The sequence below is a fragment of the Pelophylax lessonae genome (assembly GCF_965119305.1).
Source record: "Pelophylax lessonae genome assembly, chromosome: 3".
NCBI classification, from domain to species: domain Eukaryota; kingdom Metazoa; phylum Chordata; class Amphibia; order Anura; family Ranidae; genus Pelophylax; species Pelophylax lessonae.
Window position 1 is genome coordinate 231743549 of NC_138770.1, and position 19469 is coordinate 231763017.

At 42.0% G+C, this 19469-nt stretch overlaps 1 protein-coding gene across 1 annotated transcript in view; it reads right to left on the reverse strand.

Moving 5' to 3' along the window:
* Nucleotides 1–19145, reverse strand: part of IRS1 (insulin receptor substrate 1) — a 69372-nt gene extending 50227 nt beyond the window's left edge. Inside the window, exon 1 of the mRNA XM_082250216.1 lies at nucleotides 15532–19145. Within this exon, the coding sequence (XP_082106342.1) occupies nucleotides 15532–18796 (3265 nt within the window). The 5' untranslated portion in view covers nucleotides 18797–19145. The remainder of the gene's footprint in view (nucleotides 1–15531) is intronic.
* Between the last annotated feature and the right edge of the window lie 324 nt (nucleotides 19146–19469).

Sequence of the window (19469 nt, forward strand, 5' to 3'; positions counted from 1 at the left end):
TAAAAACAAGCAACAACTGAAATCATTGAATGGCTAATCCAACAATCACTGCAACTATGCCAAAATCCACTATTAATTCTAAGGGTTAGGTTTTAGATTATGCTCAGGGTTAAGTTTCAGTGTTCAGAAGAAGCTTAAAGGCTTACTTCACCTTTACAAAAACAATAAAATGCATGTGTTTTTGTAGGAAAAATTGTTTTATTATCTTCCACAGGAGCCTGCAAAGTACTGCCCCTGTGATCAGTCAGGCTCTTCCTCAAACCTCTATACAGCATTTCTAGATCCGGAGGAAGTGTCGATGGACTACAAGTGGGCCGATTACTTCACTCCTATTCCATTGAGAACTACAAAAAGTTCCATCTGTCTCAGTGGAAGATGGGACTAGTAGTTATCTATCTGAGAACAAATGACACAGCAGTGTGGACAGAGCCCTACACAACCACGCAGATTTCAAAAGTGACCGCTGCTGCAGGGGAGAAAATCCCCCACATACTGTCACAGAATGGCCGCTTCATCATCTTACACCCCAAATACCAGTGTAACATGTTGCTAAAGCTGGCATTATCTCCTAAGGATTCATTTTAAGAGTTAGGCAACTGTTTTGCTACCAATAACTTTTTGAGTAAGTACATGATAGCTAGTGGATGTCAGTACATAAAGTGACATTTAAAATTTGTCTAGAGCGGCAAAACCTTCATGGAAAAAATCCAGCAATTGGTTTTGGATGCCTGAAAGTAATGCACAGCTATGAAAATATATGATATGTAGGACAAAGTCTTTATTAACTTTAAAAACAGAAGCTGTAACAACTACATGACTCAGCATAGGTACTATTTGTCTTCCCTGTGCCCCCCCCGCCACACCATTACATAGAAACTGTGCTTGCAGGTGTAAGTGAACATGTGTGACTTAATCCCACATTACAGAGCTCAGTGTCTGAGCAGCTAAGTGCCAGGCCAAGACACTGTCCAGTACTGAAGAGGGAAAATCTTTAACCACTTAAGGACCAGGCCTATTTCTGACACTTCTTGTTTACAAGTTAAAATCAGTCATTTTTGCTGGAAAATGAGTACATGCATTACTTTACCTTTCTTCCTAGGTGCTCTGTAGTGCTAGCTGCGATGTTGGACAGGGTGCACAGCTGCCTTGCAATGCATAGAAGCTGAAATGAAACCTGTATTAAAAAGGGAAATATTTGAGCTATCACCACTGGCATATTTTTGAAAATGCAAGTAATCTGCGGTTTTCTAGCTTCAGGACTTTGGATCACTGATCCAGGGCAAGCAACATTGGAGAGGCCAGAACTCCTGACTTGTACACGTATTCTGGGCTAAGGACTCAGAAGTACTGCAGCCATCAGATGGCCAGGATAATGAAGAAAACAACTTTATTAGAATGACAGTTAAAAAGGTTGTAAATGCTTAAAGAGTTTCTTTATCTTAACGCATTCTCTACATTAAAAGGTAAAAAGTGTTTATTTTGCCCCCCCCCCCAAATACTTACCTGAGCCTGATCTCAATCCAGCACTGTGCCCGAGAGCTGCAGAGCCGCTGTCTTTCTGCTCACTGGCTCGGAGACAGCCATTGGCTTCTGCTGCTGTCAATCACAGCAGCAATGTGACATGGGGATACCAAGGAACAGTCCACCAGTGAAACAAAGGGGAGAAAGGAGGGCCAGGGTTGAGCCTCACTGTGTCTATATATGTAGATAGTGCAGCTCTAGATTGAGCCAGCAAGTGTGCCTAAATAGGAAGTGGATTCCTATAGTAGCACACCCAGAAAAGAAGAGCAGGTAAATATAGACCTGTTTAATATAAAAAAGAAAAAAAATAGCCTTTACAATTACTTTAACATATTACCCCCCACAAGTGGTTGCCTCGCACACTCTGCATGAGTTCATGGCTTAGCCACTATTCTGCATAATTCATTTTACACTCCTATCAATAATAATTACATAAAAGTGCTATCTGCGGTAAATCTGTTCACAATCAAATTTTCCAATTCGGCTTATGACTATTATGCTTTCCAAGGAAGAGTTTTTCCAGCAAAGGGGAGGCAGGTCATAGGTCCTTTTAACTAGCTTCTGGGGAGTTGATGCTCTAAGAGATTCCAGAAGAGAAATGTCTTCGTTATTACTGCCAGGAGACCAGTTTAAAATTTGCTTGTCTAGAAAAAAAAAAAAAAAAAAAAGAAGGAAATCCAGCAACATTTCATTTCAAGGTGCATAGCTGCAGACTCCCATTGTCGACCTTAAGTGATCCTCCTCCCAGCAGATTAATTATTAAGAGATTAAATCTTTTCATCATATCTGTGGCAGTAGGTAGTGGCGCTGTCTGCCTGATGAACTCTTTGCAGCAATAAGGGATTTTCTCAGACGTCCCAGACATCGTGCTAATTAGGACACTGCAGGTGGGATGCAAATCTGCAGCTGGCTGTCAATGCTGTAAAGTGGTGATAAAACTAGAGATGCTTGGCAAAACACAACAAACGAAGTCTGGCACATCGACTGAGCAAGACCTAAGTTGGTGTCTAGAAGATCAAAAACTTTACCTAGGGGTCCATTTATGATAACATTTTCTGTGCGAATGTACCAATATTCATACAAAAGTAGAACATTTATTTTGTAAATTCTGTTTCAAGTTATCAAATTGAATGCAAATCATACATGTTAGTGCATGGCATTCTCTGGTAACTAGAACAATCGAATATAAAGAACATTAGATCCTCAGAGAAATACCCCAAGAGCATTTGATCCAGAGAGAAAATACCATAAGACAATTCTATTATGCCCCACTTGCAGCCATGGCTTTATACATTGTGCAAGAAATTCCTAAAGCTATTAAGCAAATGCTGGTTAATTCACACAGAATGAATGTAGTTTTGCTGGACAAACAGCTATCATGCAAACATTTTGTAAAACAGACCTCCTAACATTAACTGGTAACAAACCTGAGAAACTTAAAAAGTCAGCACATGCTAAAAAAACAAACAAACACGAATACACATGGGCAGCTCCCGTGGTAGTTTAGGTCTGAAGGGATGCAAAAAGCATTGATTCTTCACTCCCACAGGCTCGCTCCTGCATGTAAGATCATTCCTTTCCTTCCTCTGATGGTCATAGGTTCTCTATCATCATCAAGGCCAATGCAGAGTACATACCCTTGCACTGAACATGGGGATACCAAGGAACAGTCCACCAGCGAAACAGAGGAAAAGAAGAGGAGCATGCTGGCCGCCCAGCAAACAGAGGATCTGAAAAGTAAAACTCCTTTTTGCAGTCCCCTAGACCTAAATGAGAATTTAATCTTTGCAGTGCAGGTTTGTGAAAATGGAGGCAGATCAGTACCGCTTGAAGCCCCATTTCAGTTTAAGAGATTCCTTTTGATGTTACATCACAACACGCACAGGTAAAAAGAATCTAGGTGTATACGCTTAAGATAAAAGAAGATTTCCATCGAGAAGAAAGTGGCAGCATCTTATTTTATTTCAGAAAATGTGGAATGTCACACTGCACCCACTTATATGAACATTTGAAGCTCTTGTAACAAAAGATAAGCTTTTTTTTTTTTTTTTCAAATTGCTGCAACTGAAGCAATGGCTTCTGCAGCCAATAATGGAAGAGGACCAGTGACATTTTACATAACTAGAATGCATCAATACATTATGAAAAAATGTATATATATATAAAATTACACAGCGCTTTGCAACAACAGGAGGTCCAGGAGCTGTCCCTGTCTGTCAATTACAGCAATTGGTTAAAGGACCTCCGTTTCAAGATGCTACACCAGCCAATGCCAGCACCCCTGTTTCCAGATGCCACACCAGCCAGTGCCAGCATCCCTGTTTCCAGATGCCACACCAGCCAGTGCCAGCATCCCTGATTTCAGATGCCACACCAGACAATGCCAGTATCCCCATTTCCAGATGCCACACCAGCCATTGCCGGTACCCCTGTTTTTGTGTGGCAGAACAGCCAGTGGCAGTACCTGTGCTCCTGGGTGCCATAACAGCTAGTGCCATTTATAAAATCTTGTGGCTGAGATTAGCTTCCACTGTTAAAAGCGATTGTGGACAATAGACCCATCTGGAAATGGTCGCAGAAGAAGCGAACAGCCCTTTTCTTGGCCCGTCCATGATCAGAGACAGAGTCTGACTTCCGAAAAGACTCTGTGGCTGCTAAATACACCTGGGCAGAAAAAAAAAAAAAAAAAAAACCTGAAGGCCTATAGAGAGGGGGATGTATACCATCTAGGACTGCCCAAATGCATAGCCAAGTCTTTCTTCTGCCTAGTGTCCTACTCCTGTAGGGGGCAATATAACCCTATGGTTCTGAATATGGAGAGCTGTGTCTCTCATTCGTGAATGAAGAGAAAAATAATTAGCATTTTACCAAAACAGTAAAATAGGTAAAGCTATATTCCACATAGAGCAGGCTCCACTGATCCCTGCTGAGCAGGTAGATGGCTGATCCAGCTTATGCAGAGCAGACACAGACACAGCCCGTTCTCCTGTATGGGTTGTTGGATGTAAATGGACCACCTGTCCGTTTACACCCAACTGCCATCTTATCGACGGAAGGGGTATGTCTGTTTTTAGGAGATTGGATTGCATGTCTGAAACTGTAAACGGACACAGAGGACAGTAGAGGGTCTGATTGGGTCAGCCTAAAAGAAAATTGACAGGCGGATTAAATTGGTCAGCTCATGTGAAAACGGCCTTAATTAGATGCTTACTTCATTGGCAGAAAAATTATCCTTTAACAAATTCTAATAGTTCCTGTGTGGTAATCAAACCGCACTAATATATTTTAACCTTAACAAATCTTCATTTCATCATATAGGAGGCAAGTTATTTAGCCTTTCGATGTCCGTAGCTCTTACAATTTATGCACGAATAATGAAAAGCGTAATTTTGGCATTAAACACAGTATAGGTCAGCAAGCTACATAATTGGTAAACCCAGACTACTGTTTATTTTTTTTATCTCAGGTACTTATATAGTGCTGTCAATTTACGCAGCGCTTTTACATATGCTACTATTGTTTTCAAAAGTGGATCTGTGCATATAGCCAAACCAATTCTGTCAAAAAGGGAAAATTACTGTTCTAAAAAAAAAAAAAAAAAAAAAAAAAAAAAATGTACCGTAATCACACACCAAAAAAAGGCAAACCACCTTCACTTGAAGGCAGTCATTAAAAAAAGCTAAATTTCTTACACCACTAAAAATTTCCGGCTCATCAAAACATTGTTGTGAAATATTACATCCAAGGAGAACATTTTCTAGCTACTTTAAGGATAAATCTCTATAGACATCTTCTGAGGAGTTGACCCAGATATGTCAAGCTATATCAGAAAATTGTGCATCATTACATCTCTGAGCTTTCCAGCAAATAAGATAAACAAGTGGAACACTCATCCCATCTTACAAAAAATGAGATGATATTTACATAGCAAAAGGGCAGTTTCTAGAGACGCAGCATTAAATCATTCAGTTTATGTTGAACACCCTTTTCCTAAATGCACTTTAATTGTGAATAGAAAGCCAGATTTACTAAGAATAAAATCAGCAGCAACTGGAGTGTAATGGTGAAGTGAAGAGATCTAGAACTATTACCAAAACACATCCACATAGGAGGGTGGCTATATTAGAGACAAAAGTGACATTTGTTAAATGGCTAAATAATATCCTATTGGTCTTTAACACGTATCACTGGAATTCTAGGCATGTGGGCCCATTCAGTTCTTAATGAACAGTGTATGAAGAGGGAAGCGGAAGACATACAAGCAGCTGTCAGGAGCCCTCAAGTAAGGGGAAGCAATTTTATAAATGGTTTATTAATGTTAGCACCATTTCACTTTCTCTTAGCAAGATGTTCTGGTGAGGCATACCTCACAAAATTACCTTCTAAAGTCCACCAAAAAAAAGGGAAAATTGTAATTTGTAGTGGAATTATTCATGTATTAAGACATCGGTCTGGCGATCTCAGGACCAGGTGGGAAGCTGGACACTGATATCCTCTGACAGATCACATACTTTAAAAACTATTTAAACAGTTTCTCTTCATCGTTAAGAAATGCAGGTAAAGGTTAAACAGAGCTATGTCCTGTCCCAGAACTAGTATGCAGGTCAGGATTCCAGAAGCCTCCATTTGTCACTTCTCTTCATGACAGATTACCTTTAAGATGATCCTCTCAGGATAGCCATATGGACAGACTAGTTCTTTTTAATTGTGTGGACTCAGAAAGCTGTAATCCTGACTGTGACTTCACTAACCTGGCATGCAGGATAGGAGCTAGAGCTTTCAGACTTCACTGGCTCCATCCTTGTTTCCAGTCTGATTTACTATTCTGTGAAGCAAGGATGAAGATGACAGCCCTGGAGCCTGTTTAAAAATAAAGTCAGTGATGGCCATTTTCAGATTTCTATCCTCACAAATTCCTTTTACACACTATTAGCAACTTGTTTGCAGGCAGCCCTATCCGCTGAGACTAGAAGAAGAGGGTGGAAGTACTCTGCTGCTTCTAATCAGCAATTAAATGTAAAAAAGATACTCTTTTGAACTAATTGCTTTGTCAACCCTATTAAAGAGGTTGTAAACCCCCTCTTATAACTTGTACCTATAGGTAAGCCGTTCCCTTTACAGCCCTGTGCCGTGAACTGCGGCGCATGCGCAGGATTGAGGTCATCATGCCTTCGACCAATCAGATGGCCGGAGGACCCGAACCAGGAAGAAGGACAGCCGAACATGTCAGCCGTGTCCCTGCTGAGCGGGCCGCACTGCGGGGGCTTCGTTCTAAGGTAAGTATTTCATAATGAGCATACTAGCTCATTATGCCTTTGTCTTACAGGGGGTTTTTTTCCCCTTTTTTTGGGGGGGGGGGGGTTACAACCCCTTTAAATAGTCTTACATGAGATTAAGCATGGGATCACCTTAAAAAGGGAAATTCACTGCATCTGAGCTCCACAAAAAAAAAAAAAAAACACTATTTAATTCATAGTTAATATTCAAAACAAACTCGCCCATCCTTCATATGTCCATGCTTTATTTTGCTGAGAAAACCCTTTGAAAAACACCCTCTAGTATTTCTGGCCTTGGCCATTTTGAGTAAGGGCAGATGATTCATGAAGCATTTACTTCCTTTCATTCATCTGCCCTTAGCTCAGGCATGAAGGTATGAGGGTGCGCTTAGCTGAGAAAACCCCTCTTCCTCTCCTGAAGACTCTTGGGATGTAGGACATTTGTTTAGGCCTGGAAATGAAAAGTAACTAAGAAAATGTAAAAAAAAAAAAAAAAAAAAAAAAAACACACACAAGGACATATATTTTTGCCTTCCTATCTATTTACGAATGCTAGCAGCATAGGGATTACAAATAGTCAGTCAATGTTGATTGGGAGAGTGAAGTTCTGCTTAAGAGTCGGGCTCACACTGAGGCGACACGGCTCCTTACTACTTCGGGGGCGACTTGTGCATTCCCATGCACCACGACTTTGGAGCGACTTGCAGGGACTTCACATAATGGAAGTTTATGCAAGTCACTCCGAGGTCGCCCCAAAATAGTACAGGACCCTTTTTCTAAGTCGGAGCGACTTGTGTCACTCCTATTAGAACGAGTCCTGCAGCGGTCAATGGACCGCGAGGGAGCGTGACTTGTCAGGCTGACAAGTCGCGCTAATGTGAACCGGCTCTTAAGCAATACCAATGGCTTGTTATCTGTAGACATGTATAAAGCAGAGGTGTGCAAGTAACATAGGATGCTGCTGTGCTGATCATTGGCAGATGTTAAACTGTTAGAAAATATGATAGCTGGTATGTAAATATGGACACACCCTCCCCTCTGCTTACTCTTATCAGATGTGTAGCCCCATTATACACCTTTATACCCAAAGAAAACAGTGCTAAAATGTTAGAAAAATAGCACATGTAAGAATATTCACTTGAACAAATTATTCAGTAGCAAGTTCAAAAGAAGAATGCCTTGTCTGCACAGGATATGAACAAATCCATATATGTGTGGCTTTAACAATATAAAATAGAAATCTGGGAATGGAACTGCATTCCTCTGGTTTAATTAAGTAAGAAATACTCCGGTAGATTGGCCAGAACATGGGAAACTGATATACCATTCTCAGCAGTCAATCACTTCTTCAGTCTTTTGCCGGTTTGGAAAGAGAAGACAGCCTGGCCTGAGAACAAAAACTATAAAAGAGGATTTCAAAACACACAAACACAAAACACGAAGGAAAACAGCATGTGACAGCTTTAGATCAATCTAATGCTTGCCAGCAAAAGGAGAAAAGAAGATACATCAGCATTTTTGAAGACACTTCTGAAACCCCACAAGCAATCCAATTGAAGAGTATACAGCTACAGCAAAACTAACGTTCACAATTAATGTTACCCTCTGTCAGATTTCAAACATCTCCACTTGCATACTCTATATGTACAGTGCGCTTTCATGCCCAGATGTCAATGTAAGTTGCACATGAAATCACCATAAATATTGCAGGAACCTTTTACTAATTGGTGCAACTAGGAGTCACAACGATTTGAATGGATCCATAGGCACAAATAAGGTGCGACTTACCATGCGATTTTGAACTGCATGGCAGGTCTCACTGGTGTGAATGAGGGCTAAAAATTAAACCCCCACAAGCGATCCAACTGAAAAGTATACAGCAACACGATCGTTCACAATCAATGTTAACCTCATTTTTCAAGCTTCTCTAACTACTCTATATTTATACTGTTTTTGCACAATTAAAGTGTAAACTTTTTTTTTTATTTTAAAGAGGAGCTTCAGCCTCCCCCCATCAAAAAAAAAAAAAAAAAAAAAAAAATACCGTAGCTGCTAACTTTTACTACAAGGAGACTGACCTGTCCAGGCATTGAACACTGTCCCCACCCGAGCTTATTCTTCAATGGGCTTCAGGTCCAGGAGCCAGCATCTTAACTAAAGGCCCGTACACACGTACCGATCGTCAGCAGACAAGCGTCGGCCGACGACCGATCTGCCAATTGTACGCTTGTTAGTATGATGCCTCCGACAGCCGTCAGCGCACATTCTGCCGACAAGAATCTGTCATGCAAGCATTAAAATTTTTGTATGCCGACACCAGAGCGGCCGATTGTTCGCCTGTCAGTACAGAATTCGGCCGACAGACCGCAGATTTGCAAGACTGGGCATGCTCAGAAAAGAAAAAACACAGGGAAAGTTAACCATTACATGACATCACTTCTGCAGTCGGCTGTAGTCGGCGGACAAAATTCTTGTGCTGTCTTTGCACTTTTCAAGACACCGACAGCCCGGGGACAAAAGACGGCCGATCGTTCGCCGACGATCGGCACGTGTGTACGGGCCTTAAGGGGAAACTGCTGAAGGCTTGCGGCTTCACAGCCTGTTTCCTACTGCGCCTGTGCAAGCCACCCTGTACTTTGTGAATGCTCCCGCAGCCTAGTACATGTGATGTGTTCCAGAAGGCTGCAGGAGAAGGTGAATATCCAGCAAAAGCTGTGTCCTAGAAACAATCTTATTCAAAATTGGGTCTTTGGCAACTTTTCTGGATCTTATTTTGGCTATCTCCATGCACCCATCCTAAGACCCCGTTCAGACAGGGGCGACATGACTTGATGGGGGCGACCTGTGAAGTCGCGGTGCACGGCGTGCACCGCGACCTCGGTGTGACTTGCACTGACTTCATATCATTGAAGTCAATGCAAGTCACCTCCAGGTCGCCCCAAAGTAGTACAGGACCCTTTTTCTAAGTCAGAGCGACTTGTGTTGCTCCTATTAGAACGGGTCCTGTGCTAATCAATGGCGAGCGACCCACCGCGACTTGGCAGGCGACCAAGTCGCCTGACAAGTCGCGCTAGTGTGCATGGGGTCTAAATGCCTGTAGACAAGAATATCGTACAAAAAAAAAAAAAATAAAATAGATATTTATTATACATTTTATCTCATGCTTTCAAAGCGATCGTACTATAATCTGATCCTTTGTACACAGCTTTACTCCGAAATTTTCCAAATGAACAAACACAAAAATCTTTCTTATACAATACCAGAGCGCACAATTTTTGTTCAATGAGTACAGTTTTCACCAGAAAACACGATACAAATACAACACATCACTTCCAAATTTTTATTCTGTTGTACGGGAATTTTCGTACTTTAGTAACATCTTCATTTTTCGATCTGTGGACAAGCATGCAAAAAAAAAAAAAATGATAATTTGTCCGATAATCGCATTGTGTGTACAGGGCTTTACAAGAAGTCTGTGCAGTATGCGTTAATGCTGAGATCCATCAGCAATTCAATTTTTTTTCAGTTGTCGCTGTACTAGAACTTCAAGTAAAAAGACTGTCACTGGTTCAGTTTTTAGCTGTAGTTTTCACTTTTAATAGAGACATGAATGAAGCTGCTTTCTTTCCACTGACAGCTGTTTTAGCAGGTTTTAAATAAAGACTGCTGAAATCACAGCAAAGTAAACTTTTTTTTAATTATCATAATTAAAGAGGAAATTAGGTGCGATAGAGAAAAAAACGCATTGAGTTCCTGCAAAGAACTTTGTACAGACCTAACACTCCCTACAGGAGTTTGGGATCACATTACTTGTGTGACTTCAGTTCACCGAGCACACTCATCTCTGATAGCAAGCATATAGTTATGCCAAACAACTGGACCAAACTCCTACTCTTGTAGATTTGATTATCCAGATCACATTACTTCTAATAAAAAGTGATAGCCTTCATGGTGTAACTGTGACAGGATATATTATCAGGTATTATAAAAGGTACACTCACATTGCAATAAATATTGACACTTTCACAAGAAGTTCAGGCGGTGATTCACAGATAACCCCTGTACAAAATGAACTGCCAAATGCTATCAGATAGGGGGGAAAAAAATGGACTGTGAATTAGGAAATCAGCTGTCCAGTTGTTGCAACATGACATACTGGGACTTTAGGGTTCCAGAAGAGGTGGAGAGCCTCATGTTATCCATCTCGGCTCCACAGAACAACATCTTCATTGATTTATAAAACTCCAAAAGAAAAACAGGTTTATGAGAAAAAAAAAAAAACACACATTATAAAAAGACAATTCTGCAATACTGAGCCAAGTCCAGTATGTCCTAAAACCAGCAAATGTACAGCAAGACATGGTTTACTATCTGTACAAGACAGTGAAAGAAAATTGAGCAGTACACATAAGCCTATTAACAAAGGAAAGCCAGGCTAAGAGAACCACATGGTCTGCCATTCCTCATCTCTTATCTGATAATGCTAGCTGCTTGGCTGTCATGATTTAATAGATTCAATATCTTGCATCGCTGCCTTGTTGCATGTATTCTGATCAGAAGTTCTGACTTTTAGCCTCACTTTATTTACTGCATATTAGTTTCTGGTCAATGATTTTAAGCCAGAGACAGCCAGGAAACATGCATTTTCATTGGGAATTAAAGCAGCCGTACACTTATTTCTCTCTGGGTGGTTACACAGGTTTTTTCTTTTAGGAAGCAGAATGATAAAAACACAATGCTATCATTCCCTCTTACCAAGTGAAATTTCACACTTTATTTGCAAGGATGCAATTCTGAAAATTAACCAATAAAATATGTATAGCAGAGGTGAATGGGGCTGTGCTGCAATCTCATCTAAAGGATCACCTTCTGGTTACCGGCTAACCATAGACCAGCTGCTGCTGACAAGGAGATCCACTACAGGTCACCAGCATTGCCCATGTAAAAGGGGTCTCAGGGGGTTGAGACAAACCATTTAACACTGACGGGGAGTTCAGCTTAATTTGTTAGTTAAAAAAGATGTATGGGTATTTATTTTTTATTAAATTTTTACCTAGGTGGATGCAGCATGGTCAATGCTGCATCTGTCCCCCGGCGCCTTTAAAAAGGAGAACTGAGCGATCGAACACCACTGTTCGCTCGCTTCTTACAGCTGTGCTTTGCCTCCCCCTCACTCACTGGAGCGCTGGGTTATGAGAGGGGGGTGAGGCACAGAGCCTGAGCCGGGTGGCGGTCCAGGAATGTGGGCAGATCCCCAATCTATGGTCGTGATACTACAAATTCTGGATGACCTAATGGGATTTGAGGTATATCTTTTTCTCTATGGTCGTGATGATGCCAGAGCCTGGACATCAGCAGAGAGCGGATTTCAGCCCACTCTTGGCTGAAAATGGGTCACAGGAATGCAAATTGAACTGCATTTCTGTGATCCACAGAATACTGCCAAATGAGCTTTGGCAGTACTTCTCCTTTAAAGGGTTTCAAAACCTCCTACTGCATTTAACACTACCATCTTACCAAATTGACAATGTTGCTGTCCAAGACTGGCTCTGTTGCTCCTCCATCCAGTGTGGAGACACACTAATGCAGGAAGGTACTGACCAGATCACCAGGTAAAAATAAAAGGCAAAAAAGTGCCTAATTAAAAAAACACAGTCACCATATTTAAAGTGGCTCTAAAGGATGAAGGTTTTTTAAAAAACACACCTTCAATGTTCAGTCCCCCGATCCAGCGATGTGCACAAGAGCACCAGCTCCCTGCTGTCAATCATAGCCAGTGAGGAGGGAATAAGGGGGAAAGGGGGGGGGGGTAATTACACAGAGCAGGTAAGTATATTTGTTATTTAAAAAAAAAAAAAAACTCTCCTTTTAATGTCACTTTAATGATTAGTAAGCTGCACTATTACATTTTTGTTTTGGGGTTTAATACCACTTTAATTATGATACACAAACTTCCTAGCCCCACCTTAACATTAAAAAAGGGAAAGTTGGATTTTCAAACAAAGTTAAAAACATCAGCAGTGTTTTTTTTTTTTTTTTAAAAGTTATGCCATATAAATGTGAACATGTAACACTAAGGTAGCAGTTATCCCAATTTGGCTGCATATGCCAAAATGCACTTTAAAATTACAAACGAAAAAATAAATAAATATTATATATATTTATTTATATTAAAAGTAATATACTATAAAATATTCAGAAAAAAATTGGAAATCTTCAATTTTCAAACTGAAAATTGAGTGAAGCCATTTAGAAATTACCATGATACACAGCTGGACTAGTAGATTTTTCCCCAAAAAGTCGCTCCCATGTTAGTCATTTACTTTTACTGTCTTGCAATTAGCTCTCTGAAAACGGTCAGGCTGCAGAGCAATTTACAGGTGTGGACTGGGGAGGAGAGATTCAGGAAACTACAACCATTACATGGTCTCAGACTGCAATGCTGTTACTTGAGTGGCTGCAAATCAGTTTGAAATGTACACAAAAATTCAAATGAAAAAAGAAAATCAGGACTTCAAGTTTGGGTAAACATCAGCTGCTTCTAAATTAGAGACAAAAAGCAGACAGGGTGTCTCCAGAATCCAAGCAGTAAAAGAGCACACCTGCCCACGAGTTAAGCATGTGGCAGCCAGGATTTTAGATGTCTTCAGAAAGTGACGTGTTTGACGTTTATCTGCCAAGCGGCTGGGTCAGGAAGGCTTTCAACAGTGTGTAAGAAGGGCCATTTTATGAGGCAAGTAGACAGTTAAACCAATACAATCAGAAATGCAGGTAAACAACTTTAAAGAGAAATAGTGCATCTAAAGATCAAACAGGTTTTGTTTTTAGTCACTTAGTTCTTGCTTTGGATTTAAGAGCAACATGGAATAGTAATCAGCTGATGACTGCTTAAAAGACAATGTGAGGACTATGAATACATGCAAGCAAATAGCAAACCGTGTTGATTCAGGAGAAAAAAGTAAACAACCAGATGCACAGAAGGGTGTCCTCCTGCCAAATGGTTATGTAGAGGCTTGGGGGTTAAGCGGATGTGTGCTAATAAGAAGGAAGAGAGGGCGGGATAGAAGCAATGAGTCCATGAAATGATAGATTCCCACGCTCTAATTTGTTCATTCATGAAGCACTGAGCTAGTCATGTTAGTCCACATGGAAATGGTGAACAGAAGCAAAGCATTTCAACGTGACCATCACACCCTGCACAAGGCTGTGATATTATTCTGAGATAGAAGGTGAATAAACACAATAAACATTTAATAGCCACTGCAGCCAAGCATTTCTCAATGCTAACACGCAAGAAAAAAAAAAAAAATGCTGCAAGGTCAAATTCAGAGTCTAAATATATCCAAAGTTCTAAAACAGAATACGTTTTTGGCAATGTACTTTAGGAAAGCATAAAACTGTAAAGGAGGTAAGTGAAATATTAATTAAAAATAATTGGATATCGTGGAAAGAAAAAAAAATCATGACAAGTTTTGAGCGGACTGCATCTAATTGCATTTTCAACATGCAATTAAACTTGTAAAGAGCACTGATATGATTTCAAGCAAAACCCGTTAGGATTTCATTTTGTTATTAAGTTTCTGAAGCATCAATAAACACTGGATCTTAAGGGAGTTGTTTTGAAGGCGTGAAAATGAGCATTCGGGGACTTGTGAAGCCAAGCATCTTCAATTGCTTGAAAGGAAAAGAAAAAAAAACCCACGCCAAGTATTCAAAATTATTTTTACTTATGTAATAGGCATTCAGTTCATTCATATGCGGTCATCTTCTCAAATTACTTGTAGACAAGATCTTATACATGAATACACACTCCAGAAAAGGTGGAGCTGAACAGAACAACATCTCAAAAAAAAAGAAAATAGGAGTATTAACAAACAAGGCTGAGAACAATTAAGTTGTACGTTCTGAAATGGAGAACATTTAGCAACTCTTCAATGACTTCTACACATCTGCTCTCTCAAATCCAACACAGACCATATAGAATTCAATCAGGGGAAAACAACCATGTGGCTTCTCATTCCAAGTTCCTACAACGTAACATTCCAAGTATGATATAATAAAGTTCCAGACTATAGTTACAGCAAAGTATGTTATATGATTATATCTACAGGCACCCATTTTTAAATATGACATGAAAGTGATTTACAACTTTCCTGAGTGCCACTTTAAAAAGAAAAAAAAAAAAAACTGTCAATTTTAAATTAGTGACTAAAAAGATGGGCAAAAGCTACGTAGCAGCACTTAACACAGCATCGACAAAGTTTGGTGGCTTTATCATTTGAACTACATGGAAGCTTACATTTTATCTACCAAGATCCGATTTATTTTTCCCCATACCAAGATACCTATCGAGCACACTGCAGCTAATCAGTTACATTTTTAATACAAACTGCAAACCTATTTCACATCGAAATCAAATAAAATAGAAATAAATGGGATGAAGCATAGGTTTCATGAATTAGTATACCCTAGATAAGGGGTTTTCAGGTACTACACATACAGCTCAGATTTGACATTTGTTCAGGTTGTCTAGACTGTGTCTATGAGGACAAACTCATTTTAAAAATTGGCCAGCTTAGGGTTTACTGTGGGCGCTTAAGGAACCCCTAGCAACATCAGGGAGGAACCCTATCTGAGAAACCCTGACCTAGGCAATGGAAACATAGGATAACTACAGTGCATCTGGGGCTGGCAAACAGCTCTGTTTAGATTAGAGTAAAAGAGAGAAACCTACCTTCTGTTTCTGCCTGGCTCCTGTGTTCTTCCAACTTATGGAAAGTGATGCTAGCATAAGCACTCAGTTCCTCTGAGGGGTGAGTGATCCCAGGCTGATGAGAGTTACAATGTTCCAGTCCACTCAAATCCTTGACAAGATCCAGGTCAATGTAATTGAGGCCATTATGATGGTGGTCTGATGGCAGCTGCAAAGATTCTCTCCGTGTAGCTTCACCTGGCCTCAGCCAAACATTCTCAAAGGATGCAGAACTGTGTCTTTTTACATCATCCCCAGAAACAGGGCCAGCATTTACCCGGGCTGTAGTAGGGGTAGACGAAAAGGTCTCTGAGCTATGACGCCTCCTGCCCTGTGGGTCACCGGCCCTGACAACTTTGGCACTCTGGTTGCGGTTAGGGCTTAGGCTGACTCGGGTAAATGCACTGGGGCCAGAGCCCTGGCCCAGAAGAGAAGAGCAAGAGGTTTCAGTTAAGCTTGTATTTCCAGAATTGGGTGAAGCCGGTAGGTTATCAGGATTCCCACCAATTGACATTTCAGCATAATTACTTTTACAAGAGGGAGAAATTGGCTTGGCAGTGATCCTGGCAGTTGGTAACTGGCTGTAATCTGAACATATGGTACCTTGCTGCATGCTCATATAGTCCCTCGTAATTGGCTTTCCCCGTACAGGTGGGCGACTACTGCATACGTCAGAAGGGCACATTGTATTTGTTGGTTTACATGACTGTTTATATAATGGCGTACAGGAGGCATAGGAATTTTTGGCCTTCCAATGCTTAAGATCCATATTCATATATTCAGATATACTTTCTCTCTGTGGTACCACTCGACTCTGCACATAAGGTGGTGAATGCATGGAAGATACAAAACCCCCAGTGAAGGCCTTCTCACTAAATTCAATGTTGACATATTCACCAGGACTCTTAGGCTCTGGCGGTAAAGCAGGCTCCCGTGCCCTTGGCAAAGTGCTTGCCTTACTACTGCTTTCCAATGACAGCCGCGTAGGCCTGATCAATCTGCTCTTCACCTGAGCAGAAGATTCTCCTTTCCTGCAGTGCAGGGTTTCTTGTCCTCCTAGACTATCACTACTTGTGGAGGAAGAAGAGGATTCTTCATTGTATAAAGGATGATCAGAATTAACAGAAGCCCGTGAATGGCCATCTTCGTTTTTCCTGTGAACATGCTTAAAAGACCTTGGCAAAGAGAAGTACGAATAAACAGGTTTAGATGGCTCTTCAACAGAATTGAGAAAACAGTCAGGTGGTGTGCTTGTAGTGGAGCCGCTGGCTGGAGACATGTTTATATAGTCACTACAAGGCAATCTGCCATCATTGCTCTCAATGGACAACTTTGGGTTGGTTCCATTTGTCCAAATCTTACTGTAGGCACAGCTGTCTGGGGAACAGCTACCATTGGGAGACATCATCATGTAACCATTTGAATCCATCTGTGAATGACGTCTTGGATTAATTATCTGCTGTGGAGCAGACACACTCTTAGGACTCATGGGCATATAGTCACTGTTTTTAGTAGGCACAGGGGCAACACCAGGTGACATAGGCATGTAACCATCATCACTGTGGTTTGGTCTATTATTTTCCAGGTGGAGGTCCAGGCACTCTTCAGGATATGAATAAGTGGGCACAAAAGCAGAGTGCCTAAAAGAGGCGAGGCGCACAGGATAAGAAGGCATCATCTTGGTGTATTCCTCAATTGATGACTGCGATGGGGTCTTCTGGTGGGAAATAGTAGGAGGGGAAGTGCCGGATGAATGCGTCCTCTTCCTAAAAACTTTGTCAAGGTCAGAACTCTCCTCACCCCTACTTGACTGGCATCTCTGCTGTGTGCCTCGTTGAAGGAGACTACTGGATTTGCCCATGCTGATGTAATTATTGAGGTCTTCTTCCCGAGCTGGTGGCGTGTGCCCCAAAGAGTCTGGCGTCACACTACGAAAAGAGCTTCTGAAATCACAAGGACTGGATCCATATTCGTCAGAAGAGATAAAGCCACCATCGCTAGGGGAACCAGATACAGAGGCACTGGATCTTCGAGGACACAAGCAGTCAGATGTAGAACCATGCCCACTGGTGCTACTAGAGGATAAACTGACTGGACTTGTGGCCGAGGGTGAGCAGCGTGTTGTGGGCATGGGAATGGAGCGACTATGGTTAAGAGGTGGATGAAGTCGAGAACTGCCAGTGCGCCGATGCGACTGAGCCCTGCTTGCGCTGGGGCTTACAGGGCTGCCATCCATTGAGGCAGGTCTTGACATTGTGCCCTCTCCATCACTTGAGGCCCGAACTCTGAATGAGGAGGAAGAGCCATGCTTAGTATTTCCTCCAGCAGGAGAAGTGGCTGTGACACTCTCTGTGCGGGCTCTCCGATTTAGCCCCACCTGGCTGGGTGGTGGATGGTTGAGGTGATGTCTTCTAAGAGGAACAGAAATTGGATTGGAGCAATTAGATGAAGACTGGCTTTTACTCCGGGGTCGAAACTCATCGCTCAGTGCTTTCATAGCTTCTAGGATGGTCTCATGCATATTCTGCGCCACCACAGAGTCATCCACCTGCATCCAGAACTCCCCAGCCCCTGTGACAGCTGAGCGACCAACCTCAATAAAGAAGAAGTTCTCTGAATGGCCACATCTCCGGATGTTCATGAGCTGCAGTACCACAGCCGCTGCATCAGAGTTGAGCTTTACCAAACTAATGGTTCGGTGGGTGAGGCACAGTCGGTAGATTCCAACAAGATTCTTAAGCTGTCCTAAACCCTTCGGTTTCATGATCACCTGCCACACTTCCTTAAAGGCCAGGCCAGGAGGGTTGACCTCCCCATAAACGTCCTCTCCGTTTATCCCATCGTGCGTCCCGTTGGAAGCCCCATCGATGTAATGTTGGTGATGCGTTTTCCCTCGGTTATGCAATTCCACCAATGCCTGGTACCATCCTTCCTGTTCTTGTTCACAGTCAGCAGCAATGGCAAAGCACTCGTCTTTCGTGTACAAAGCCACCAGATGTTTGTTCTTCGAATCCGCCCTCTTGTTGATATTAAAGCAGCTCTCGAGTGGAATGGACCTCTTTGGGGCCCCCGACTTATGCCTCCACTTCTTCTCATTCTCGTAATACTCCAGCCGGGCTAAGCCCGACTCGCTGGCGACCCTGAGCACGAAGAATCTTTTGTGCATGCTCTTAGGTTTTCTAAGGTAGCCCACCTTCTTGACGTCGGAGAAGTTGTCCTGAGGCGGAGGGTCTGTAGGGCTGGCCATGGTACCAAAAAAAAAAAAAAAAAAAGTATAAATACTATTTCAGTCCTATAAATAGTCAAAAAAGGGTAGTCCTTGAAAAAATAAAAGTCCAGGTACGCTATGCAAATTCACAGATCATTCAGCACCAAAAAAAAAAAATACTGCAGTCCTAAAAAAAAAATGATGTAGAGAGAAATCGTGCTAGTAGTGAGATAGAGTTCCATCAGAGAGGAGCTGAGCTTGGCTGCAGGGAGCCCAGTACTGTCATGGTGTGCAGGGGGCACACTTGCTGTACACACCCGGGCATGTTGCTTGGCATGTGTCTGCAGCTCTAAGTTTGAATGTGTGCAGCAAGCACTGCGGTGTCTGTCTGGGGCTCAGTCCTCCCACAATCACTGCCGCCTGTGTACTGTGTCCCCATTCAGTCCCATCGCGTTGCAGAAAGTGGCATCTGATGAGAAGAGGAGGGCAGGTAGCTGCTGCTGTACTCTCCCACCCCCGGCTGCCAACTGACTTCTCCTCACTCTGGGGGTGCACGGACCCTGGCCGGCCAGGCTGCAGCACTGATAAAAATCCCCCCGCCGCCCGGTGTTCCTCCGCTGCTCCCGGACTTGCCGGAGTTGTGTGCCAGGCTTCCTCTCTCCCCCCACCTTTCCTTGCGAAATAAACCAAAACAAGCTGTGTCTGTGTCTGA